General features: G+C 42.5%; 1 protein-coding gene across 4 annotated transcripts in view; it reads right to left on the bottom strand.

Moving 5' to 3' along the window:
- The window catches only part of DMGDH (dimethylglycine dehydrogenase), a 76,182-nt gene that overhangs the window by 63,615 nt on the left and 521 nt on the right, over positions 1-12,046 (bottom strand). For 2 of the 4 annotated variants that reach the window (XM_039544879.1, XM_039544880.1), the window contains exon 2: positions 9,187-9,361. In XM_039544879.1, coding sequence (XP_039400813.1) covers positions 9,187-9,361 — 175 coding nt within the window. Of the gene's footprint in view, positions 1-9,186; positions 9,362-9,451; positions 9,497-11,752; positions 11,875-12,046 lie in introns of those variants that run through there. The other 2 variants (XM_039544881.1, XM_039544882.1) reach the window with 2 other exon arrangements.

Genomic DNA, 12,046 nt, shown 5'->3' with positions numbered 1-12,046 from the left:
TGAACTCGGGGCTCCGGGAGCTGCTTATCTAAAAAACAAACACAGCTCCTGTTTGCCGTGATCAATCTGTAACTGACTGAACAATCAAATGAGATAAACCCACTACCTTGCTGTGAATGAGGCAGGCAGGGGGATGAGTGTTTGCTTGACGAGAGAAACAGCGGGGGCAGGGGTGAGAAAGGGAGTCCGTTGGAGCAGCTGCTTATCTGGTCTGCAGGCTGTTTGCAGTTAAGAGTAAGGGGTCAGGAAAAATTTCTGATTTTGCAAGGCAGGGAGCTGATAGTGTCGGCTCCAAAAATCCCCCCTCTCTCTCTCCCTCCCCCCGGTCCCTGTCACACTGCACCCCACCCCCCTCTTTTGAAAAGTACGTTGCTGCCACTTGAATGCTGGGATAGCTGCCCATAATGCATCACTCCCAACAGCGCTACAAATGTGGCCACACTGCAGCGCTGGTAGCTGTGAGTGTGGCCACACACCAGCGCTTTCCCTACACAGCTGTACGACCAGCGCTGTAACTCCCAGCGCTGCAACTCTCAAGTGTAGCTATACCCTAAGATCAAATGTGGTAATAGTTCAACAATATCTTAGAAATGCTCTGTCTAGGGACTTTATCCTGCCCTTACAGGGGATGTATTCAATGACTTTGAAGGTAGTTTCCAAATTTTCATTATGAGGATTCTCTCTTTTTGGTATTTTAAAATTTATACAATAGTATAAACCCTTATCCCCAAAAGAGACCCATGGAAAACAATCTAACCTTTTAAAACCATCCACCTAATGATATATATTTCAGTTGTGGTTACTGTGAATTATTTTTGTTACTAAGGCCTGGATCCATAAGTATCTTCCATATTGTTCACAATCTGAATGTCTTTGTTTTAAATGTTTTGAGCCAGAACCTAGTTCAATTTTATTACCGTTTTTTCAGTTAATTTATGTCTTGATAACTTCTTAAAAATTAGGTCAAGATCTGATCTACTGTTTTGCTCAATAAAATGAATAAAGAAATAAATTATATCTTAACTCTTAAAACATTCACTTTTCTCTAGCTATTTACATATATTTTGCTTTCTCTCAATTCATATCATAACCTTTGTACTGTCTTCCTTTATTTGTACAAAAATTGCCTGATCAGTCTTTTGTTCCTCCCCTGGATGTATTTAATAATCTATATTAAGTGAAATTCAGTTGTAGTGATCGCTGTTGGTAATAATAAATTAGTTATATGGGCCAAAAATTACTTTTCAAAACCATTTGATAGTGTCTCTGATGTATTCACCACACAATACCACCCACAGGCATTTAGTTACAAGGATCAAATTGGAAGTAATATCTTTGACCTTTTTAAATGTAGGAAGGAATGTCACACTTTTCGGAGTGCTATTTGGCTGTAGATAAAGAATGTTATTGGTTTCAAGAGTGCTATTTAGAGCCAATTATAACCTGACCAACCTGCTTTAGGATTAAAATTCCAAGAAGAGTTTGCTCTATCTTTGCCAGATGGAGATTGTTCTTTCTGATTTGAGAAATTAACTAATTACCTTGCTGATCTAGATGTGGTGACCATTTGCATATGAAAATCAAAACAGATATTGCCAAAATCCAGGGGCGGCTCTAGGAATTTGGCCGCCCCAAGGAGGGCGGCACGCCGCAGGGGGCACGCAGCCGGTCCCGCGGCTCCAGGGGACCTCTTGCAGACGTGCCTGCGGAGGGTGCGCTGGGAGAGCGGCAGGCGGCTCTGGCAGACCTTCCGCAGTCATGCCTGCGGGAGGTCCACCCAAGCCGCGGGACCAGCGAACCCTCCGCAGTCATGACTGTGGAAGGGCCGCCAGAGCCGCCTGGCGCCCTGCCGGAAAAATGCCGCCCCAAGCACGCGCTTGGCACGCTGGGGTCTGGAGCCGGCCCTGCCAAAATCCATCCTTATAATAGAATTCTTCTGTAATATTTATATGTTTAGTTTCTTGTATTTTAGTTCTGTTCTAGTCTGGATTTTATACTGCACCCATTATCACAGCAGCATTCTGATAGAAATGTAATTATTTCTTTCATCACACACACACACACACACACTCTTCGTCTCCTTACAGATTTGACCAGACCACCTTACTATGATTTCATTTTCTTTGTGCTATGATCTATTAACTATTCTATAATAATTAATATTGAAAATAATACTACATTGAATTTTGCATGGTAAAAAGATTACATAAAGAATTTTTGGGATGATACATGATAGCACTGCTTTAGAAAACAACTGTTCAAATTAAGAACAAAGGGCCCGATTCTGTCCAGACTGACTTACTCCTAATGACTTGGGATTGCACAGGGATTCAGGATAGAATATGGCTTGAAGAGGTCTATGTATTCTTTAAAGGCTCAATTTTGCTCACATTTGTACCTAGGCAACCACCACTTGTTTCAAAGCTGGTTAGATAGGTGTAAATATGAGCAGAATTTGGCCTGACAGTTGTGTCTCCTATTAACGTTAGAGTAAAATTTGTGCTTTCTGAACTGTTTTTATTTAAATAAAATGAAAGTCAAACAACTTTGTTCACAGTATTGTGCCTAAAACAGATAACACAATTTATCTGAAATTTTGTAACATTGCTCCAGAGCTGAGAACTTGCAAGCCAGGTTTCAGCACTGAGTAACAGCAGAAATACAATTGATTGAAAATGTGACCCTTAGTTCTAGCAATGCTGGCTGGACTCTGAAAGAGAAAATCTGAAGCAGTATGTTGTCTAAATTAAAATGTAAGCTCCTTGGGGCGGGAGCAATATATTGTCTGTAAAAGTGTCATGAACATTACCGTGCTAAATAAAAAAATAAATAAAATATTTTAAGTTCTGCCTAGTGTGACATTACTACAGGGAAAACTGTTGTTATATGAGCCAGTATCTAGATGACATGAGACAGAACTACTGACAATAATAACTTTGATCCCTCTCTTTTTCAACTGTAGTCATGAGGCAAGCTATGTCACTCTGAGGTTTTACATAATAGGCATTCCCTTTTGAACCTGTATCACAACACGATATTCTGGAGCAGACTATTTTATTGTCTTAATGTAATACCATCAAGTACTGTTGTAGGAAGAACTGTTGACTAGCTCTTCACAATATGACAATCATCCTGTTATGGGAGCTTTTTTTTCCCCCCATTTTGTCTCTTTTCCCCACCCCTTTATGGCAGAATTCTTCCTCTTGCAACTCTATTACAACCCATCAAGACAAAAGTACTGGCAAGTAGTTTAACTGCTGTACCTTTATTCATCATATAAATTTTCACAAGTTTCCATGACCCTTTTTTCATGTATGTCCTGCCATCCAGTCCCATTTTTGGACATGTACACTTTTGTCTCAGTAGCAATTTTGAAATTTTTAAATATTTTTCTTTATTGGGTGCATTAGAACTATTTGTGTGTTTTTTTCATGTGTTATGGTTAGAAGATTTTTCAGAAGAAAACAGGTTTTTACACATTTTAAATAAAGTTCAGTAGACAGAGAATAAGCCCTTTTAAAATAATTTACAAAATAAAGCAGATTTGAGAGAGAAAGGCAGACAGAAAGTTTTAAAATTGTAGAAAAGGAAAAGAACAGAAAGAATTTTAAAAGTGCAAGAAAAAGAAAAACAAATCCTGTTCTACTTGTAAGCTGTAAAGAAAGCTTTAAAATTTAGGATACAGTACAAAACCCACAACAGATGGGCTTTACGGTAAAAAAAATAAAAATTTAAAAAAGACAAAAGCCATAGCTTTGTCACTGCATGAAGTTCACAGATAAGGCTATAGCCTCTGACATGGTAAGAAACAGCTCCAAGCCCACTTCCTCCTCCTTTCCTGACTCCCTCCCTCCCCGCCCAATATAAAACTGTCATGTTCTTTTGCTAAACATACAGTTTTTAATCTTATCAAATAAACTTTTAAAAGTTTACCATGTGCTACAGACGAGGGGGATAAGAGAGCTGTTCTGGACTTCAAAGGAATAGTGATAACAGACATATCTTTTTTAGTTAAATAGTTTTGTAGGTAGCCATTGGCTATCATGCTTTAGCATCGGCAAGCATTTGTCACACAGAAACAATATGAGGTATTATTTCCCACCATACAATGGACTATCAGAAACAGTAAATAAAATAAGATTAACAAAAACATTTTGAGGGGCTACAGGCATGGAGATATTTTGTAGCAGCACCAGAAAAGCAACAATTACATTTTTTTTTGTTTATCATTACATTCAAAGGACCCTAAAGAATTTTTTTTCTGTTTTCAGATAACACTTTACATTTTACTTGTATACAGGTTGTAACCCTAGATGTTTTACCGCACTAAATAGTGAGAAATTACTGAAAATAGAAGTGTTATGACAACTAAAGCCCTATCACAGAGTGCCTGGGGGAAATTAAAAGGCACAACCAAAGTGACAGAGGGCACAATTTAAGAAGGGTGCATGGGCTACTTTGCGATGGCCCACGTGACCTACTGCCCATATTCCTAAACACACATGCACAAACACAAGGGGAATGGGCCATCCATATGCCTTTTCTTGTTGACAAACTGTAACCTAACAACAGCATGATTCAATACCAAGGGTGCAACCTACTTCCCTTTTGACAACCCCCTCACCACAAAATACACAGAGAGAAGTTTCTCCTCTACCTAAGAGAGGCTAATGGTATTCTGAAGTATCAACCCTAGATTATTGGCTAAGAAAGTATTGCACAACCATTGCATAAAAGAGGATGAGCCATTTGAACAGACCTGTTGATTAAAGATGGAAGTGCCTATTTTCACCCCTCAAGGAAATGGCTCTCTGATACTATTCACAAAAACTTATTCTAAGAGAAAAGGCAACTGATTGCATAGACTTAGCATTAGATGAAATAATCAATGGATAAAAGTTTAATGCAGAATGTTGGGGAGGGCCGCAGCAAGTAATGAGGGGCACAGAGGAACCGCTTGTGGTAACACGAATTCAGATATAACACGGTAAAGCACCCCCATCCCCCAGAGCGCTGCTTTACCACGTTATAGCCGAATTTGTGTTATATTGGACCGCATTATATTGGGGTAGAGGTGTATAACAACAAGCAATTCATCTCAGAAGAAAGGTTCACAGCAGAAGTAGATGTTTCCTTTGCACGACTACCTGTTAACGGTGGAGGTACACTATTGTTAACCCTCTGGTCAGCCTATCAATGACAGGTATAAAGAAATTGTGACCGTCAGTATGCTCAGGATTGCCTAAATCACTGTGCTGGGAATCTCTGTTTACAGTACTAGTGAATATGGGTGAGGACCCCAGGGGGAATAGGTGTCACAACTAATTTTTTCACTAAACTACGTTTCAGACAGTCTTTCCCTATCTATCTATCTATATATCTCACAGAGACGGGATCTATAAATGCACAAATGAGCATATCCACCTGTTTTACATCAGCCCTTTGTATATCAGTCACCTGGCCACCCACTTTTACAGCCCACTACGGTGCTGCTGTACAATCATTATGAGATACATCACTGACAAGAATGGTTCTGGAGGGATCCAAACCAAAATGCCTGCAGGTATCCAGGTGTAAGGGACCAGGGTACAGGCAGTCTGGCGTACGAGTCACAGCAGGCCTAGCATCCAAGACAGTAGTCAATGAGCAGGCATCACATATTTGCTAGAGCTGGGATCCAAAAGCAAGAGTCAGAGTTAGACGGGGGTCAGTGACTAGAGATCCGGGATAGTGTAAGGCTGGAATCGGGAGGCAAGAATAAGGTCAGAGTTAGGCTGGGGTCAGAGACTGGAGATCAGAAGCCAGATGAGGTCTGGAGTCACAACGGGCAAGAAGTCTGTGTTGGTGCTCAGACAACTTCCTAGGCCACCCTCCAGGGCAGGGATAATCAATTATTTTTTGTCAAGGTCCAAATTTCTTGGTCAAGCTATAGTCAAGGTCCAGACTCCAGAGAAACTAATACAAAAATAATAACAATAATGATAATAAGTAAATAAAAAAATTTCATGGTCCACTCGAACGCATTTGGCGATCCGCAGTTTGCCTATTGACTACCCTTGCTTCAGGGTTAAATACACCGCTACCTCGATATAACGTGACCCGATATAACACGAATTCGGATATAACACGGTAAAGCAGTGCTCCGGGAGGGGGGGGGGGGGCTACGCACTCCGGTGGATCAAAGCAAGTTCAATATAACACGGTTTCACCTATAACGCGGTACGATTTTTTGGCTTCCAAGGACCACGTTATATTGAGGTAGAGGTGTAGTGCATTTGGCCAGAGGGCTGCAGAGTGGTGTCACTATAGACCCTTTCAGCAGTATTTCCTGCAGCACCTAATCTCCACATTGCTTCTTGAATGTAGCTCTGCATACCCTCCCAGTGGTAATTTGGGAATATCAGCCCATCCCAGGGTCCACAGACCCAGGTTCTAGTGCCACAGAGCCATACATCAATATTCTGCAATGGGTTAGCGGGTCCTGAGGTAATATTATGTATAATTAATATAGTCCCCTTTCCCTGCACATCAGCCTACTTCTCTGCTGAAGCATAGGCCAGAGCTCAGTCCTCTCATGATTTCTTTTTATAAAAATAGTATATTATATAGTGTTAAATCATGGAGAGAGAGGACCTGTAACAGACTCACATTTCTGCTTGCTGCTGGCCCCTAATGGTCAGTCAAGGCATTGCAGATACTCCATTTTAAACTCTGCCCCTCTGAGGCCTGGTCTACACTGGGGGGTGGGGGTTCGATCTAAGGTACGCAACTGTTGAAGTACCTTAGTTCGAATTACTTACCCGTCCTCACGGTGTGGGATCGAAGTCCACGGCTCCCCCGTCGACTCCGCCACCGCCATTCGCGGTGGTGGAGTTCCGGAGTCGACAGGAGCACGTTCGGAGTTCGATATATCGCGTCTAGATGAGACGCGATATATCGAACTCCGAGAAATCGATTGCTACCCGCCGATATGGCGGGTAGTGAAGACGTACTGAGACTAGCAATAAATTCAAGATAGGCTTCAGATTAGAGAACTCCCCTTTATTCAATAAAGAGTCCACCAAGCAAGAAAAGAAACCCCTTCACTTAGGGCTCTGGTCCCATTCTTGTTTCCCCAGTTGACACTTTCTTCTAAAGTCTCTGAAACTTCCTTTAAAGTGAGGAACTCCCAACTCTCTGCCAGGAGCTGTGATACAGCAGTCTTTTCATCATCATTATGCAAAGAACGCCTCTCCTCCCTGAAGCTAGTACTCAGCTTTCACCAGTCTTCTATTATTCTTATACAAAGAAACCCCGCAGTTCTCCTCCCTGGAGCTGGGTTGAGAAACAGCCTTTACTCTCTACAGGGAGATCACCATTCTCAACTGATTCCCCTCCTTGGGGCAGCCCTCATTGAGATCAAATAAGCTTTCTATTAATCCAGGTACTCATTTAACAATTAAGCCCTAAAGAGTCACCAGGCACTCAACTACTTTCAGGCTGGCTCATCAGCATTACCCATGGTTAGACTGCACGCAGTTGCCTTCTAAAAGGGCCAGTCACCTCATGACAGGGCGCTACAATTCCCTGAAGATTAACATTTATATATAGAAACATCTGCAGCCACCATTTGGAATCTTTGAGAAAACTCTTCTTAACGACTATCTCTACTGGCATTTTCTCATATGGACTTGCCTACTTTGTTGCTGTTACATAAGTTTCAGTGCGAGTTGCATCTTAGTGCACACACACATAAGTACACCCTTCCCTCTGATCTGTTCAGAGATGACTTCTCAGATTTTGCACTGTGGCATCAAGAGTGTATGTGTGTCAGCTGCACTCCTCAGAGCTAGTTCTTCTTTCATCTCCTCAGAATCAATTCAGCAACAACAGTCCGAATAGTCCATGGCCAGCAGCAATGGTGTCCATAGTTGGTCATCTCCTCAGCTTTCAGCAAGATAGAGAGTCTGGAGGATCCAATGTGGCATAGGCTCTGGGACGCAAATCTCACAATAGACACATCTTAGCCCTGTACTGTTCAGCCATTGAGTCCACAAAGCAGTCTCCAAATCCTCTTATTTATAACCTTTCCCTAGTGAGCTCTGACTGACTCAGCTTTCAGACACTGATTTGTGTGGAACCTGTTACACTGCTAGCCCTTAATGCAGGGGTCCCCAACGCGGTGGTCCAGTTATACTTTTGGCTATAACATCCCATGTCAATGAGTTCCACAAGTGGACTGTTCACTGAGTGAAGAAGTATTTTCTTATTTTTGTTTTAAATCTGCTGCCTATTAATTTCATTGGGTGACTCTCGGTTCCTGTGAGACAAGGTGGGCGAGGTAAAATATCTTCTATTGGTTCTTGTGTTATGTGAAGCGGTAAATAAACTTTTTCTTAGTCACTTTCGCCACTCCAGTCATGATTTTATAGACCTCGATCATATCCCCACGTAGTCATCTCTTTTCTAAACTGAACAGTCCCAATCTTTTTAATCTGGGGACTGCATATGCAAGCTCCTCCATACCCCAATATTTTTTGTTCTCCTTCTCTGTACTTTTTCCAAGTCAAATATATTGTTTTTTAAATGAGGCAACTAGAACTGCATGCAGTATTCAAGGTGTGGGCATATCCTGGATTTAAAACACGTTACCAACATTTATCCTACTTTACAGATGGGGAGCATGGGTAGTTTAAGGGTATGTCTATACTGCAATCACAGGATGCAATCACAGTCAACATACTCAAGAAAGTTTTAATCTAGCTATCTTGGGAGCCAGAACAGTAAAGCCAGGGCAGCACAAGTTTCAGCTCAGGCTGTAAAAATCCTCCCAGAACCCTGGGTTATTTCTCGTGGGGCTAGCCCACACAGAAGCTCATGCTGCCAGAACTGCACTGTTGTGGGTGACCCTATCTAGCTAGATTAAAAGTAGCTCAAGTGACTTGGCTCAAACTGCAATCACAGCCAGTGACTGCTATCTAGATATACCCTAAGTGACTCTTCAAAGGTCAGATAGTGAGTCTATCATAGATCTAGGAACAGAACCTAGTGTTATCCTTTCTATCTAGATAAATAATAGAGAAACTGATTTTCTGGAAGGCCATGGGGTGGGGGAAATAAAATCTTTGCTCTACTGTCAGATTTTACAAGTCATCTGAAATCTCTTTTTGTATTTGAGATCTTAGCGATTAACAAGATTTTTCTTACTGCATGCCAAGTAGATCCAGCCGTCAGTTCAGATTTTTCGAGCAGAATGACATCCTTCATGCCAGCCTTGGCCAGGTGGTAAGCAAGACTTACACCAATGCAACCACCTCCAATAATCACTGTCTCTGCTGTATCTTTCCATTTAGTTCCCAAGAAAGAAGATGGCTTTTCTTCCCTGGAAAAAGAAAGCCACAAACAAGATACAAAATTGATATTTTATCTTCTCACTTAAGCTAGTAGTTAAAAGATACCTTTAAAAATGTACCTTTATCTAGTCTGGCTTCCTGTATCTCACAGGCCATTAAATTTCACCCAGTCACCCCTGTGTTGAGCCCAGTAAATTGGGTTAGACCAGAGGTCGGCAACCTTTCAGAAGCAGTGTGCCGAGTCTTCATTTATTCACTCAGATTTAAGGTTTCATGTGCCAGTAATACATTTTAACGTTTTTAGAAAGTCTCTTTCTATAAGTCTATAATATATAACTAAACTATTGTTGTATGTAAAGTAAATAAGGTTTCAAAATGTTTAGAAGTTTTATTTAAAACTAAATTAAAATGCAGAGCCCCCCAGACTGGTGGCCAGGACCTGGGCAGTGTGAGTGCCACTGAAAATCAGCTCGTGTGCCGCCTTCGGCACACATGCCATAGGTTGCCTACCCCTGGGTTAGGCTATGCATTGCAGTCCTCAGAAGACTAAACAGTTGTATGACACAGGCAGAGAACAGAAGAGACCGAGGTGTTACCAATGCCCAATGCCCCTGCAATGGCAGGGAACTGATTAGGTTGGATATGCCAGATGATACCAGCTGGTAACCCATGCTCTATGATGCAGAGAAAGATGAAAGAACCCCAAAGTCCCTGCCAATCTGAACTGGGGAAAAAATTCTTCCTGAACCCAGATCTGGTGATCAGTAAGACCCTGAGCATTTGAGCAAGAACACCGGCTAGGCATCTAAGGCAGCACACCCTCTATACCAGTGGTGGGCAACCTGCGTCCCGCACGCAGCCCGTCAGGGTAATCCACTGGTGGGCCCCAAGACAGTTTGTTTACATTGACCGTCTGCAGGCATGGCCACCCGCAGCTCCCAGCAGGTCCATGCGGCCTGCACCACTTCCCACAGCTCCCATTGGCTGGGAACAGCAAACCACGGCCAGTGGGAGCTGCAGGCGGCCATGCCTGCTGACAGTCAATGTAAACAAAGTGTCCCACGGCCTGCCAACGGATTACCCTGACGCGCAGCATGGGGGCCGCAGGTTGCCCACCACTGCTTTATACCATTTCATAACGCTAGATGATCTGGTGATCCTTTCTGGCCTCACACTCTGTGTCCATATGACACTGGTTCACCCTGTCCAGTGCCCCATCTACAACAGTGGACACACTCTGATGTTTCAGAGGAAGGCAAAAAAACAAACAAACAAAAAAAACCCAGCTCCTGGATCATTTCTGTGGCCATCCTTTGATCTTTCCTTTGAATTTTAGTCCGTATTTCTACATCTTTCTTGAAATGCAGACATTAATACTGGGCACAGTATTAGTATGAGTGGCAGTGTTACCAAAGCTGTGTACAAAAGCAAAATCACTTCCCTACTTCTACCTGAAATTCACCTTTTTATAAATCCTAGGACTGCATTAGCCCTTTTGCACAGCCTTGAAAGGAGAGCTCATGTTGAGGTGGTTACCCATGATGGCCCCTAAATCCTGTTCCGAGTCACTGCTTTCCAAAACCAAGTATCTCATCCTGTAGGTATAACCTGAATTCTTTGTTCCCTGATGTATTACCTTTAATTCAACGTTGTTAAATCCATTTTGTTGGATTGTGACCACCTAAACCAAGCAATTCAAAGCACTCTGTAACAGTAACCTGTCCTCCTTGTTATTTATTACCCCACCAATTTGTGTGTCATCTGCAAACTTTACCAGCAAAGATTATATATATCATAGTCTACTATAAATCATTGATAATAATATTCAATAATGTTGGATCAAGAAGCAATCCCTGGTGGACCCCTCTAGAAACATCTCTCCAATAACTAAATTTTGGGATCTGTTAGTGATGCCGTTTTTATCCATCTAAGGCAGTGTTTCCCAAACTTGGGACACCACTTGTGTAGGGAAAGCCCCTGGCGCGCCAGGCCGGTTTGTTTACCTGCCGTGTCCACAGGTCTGGACGATTGTGGCTCCCACTGGTCGCAGTTCGCTGCTCCAGGCCAGTGGGAGCTGCAGGAAGCGGCAGTCAGTACGTCCCTCAGCTTGCGCCGCTTCCCACAACCCCCATAGGTCTGGGACAATGAACCGCGGCCAGTGGGAGCTGCAATCAGCCGAACCTGCAGATGCGGCAGGTAAACAAACTGGCCTGGCCCGCCAGGGGCTTTCCCTACATAAGCGGCATCTCAAGTTTGGGAAACACTGATCTAAGGAGTGCCCTGATGGTTCCATGCAGTTTTAAAAATCAGAATGTCATTTGGTACTAAATCAAATGCCACAGAGAAATCCACGTAGAGTAAATCAATATAGTTGCTGTAATCCTGTTCTTTTTAAAAAGGTAATGCTTGACAAGACCTACCTTCCATAAAAAAACATGCTAAACTGGCATTAATTGTATTTTTAGCTTCTAATTCTTTGATAGAGTCCCAGATTAACCAGTCCATTATTTTGCCAACGATTGAGCTCAAGCTAATATGGTCCGTGGTTCCCTTTCTAAACATTGGAAATGCCCTGGCATTCCACCAATCCTTTGGACTTTCCCTAGGTAAAAACAAACAGTAAGTGGTTCAGAGAGCTCCTTGGCTAGCTCCTTTAAGACTCTGGGGTGTAAGTTTTGCAGCCCTGCTATGAATGTTTAATTTTAGCAGCAGCT

This window comes from Mauremys reevesii, linkage group 6 (assembly GCF_016161935.1).
Source record: "Mauremys reevesii isolate NIE-2019 linkage group 6, ASM1616193v1, whole genome shotgun sequence".
Classification (NCBI taxonomy): domain Eukaryota; kingdom Metazoa; phylum Chordata; order Testudines; family Geoemydidae; genus Mauremys; species Mauremys reevesii.
The sequence above is the reverse complement of the archived record's forward strand: the minus strand, read 5'-3'. Positions and strand labels throughout refer to the sequence as shown.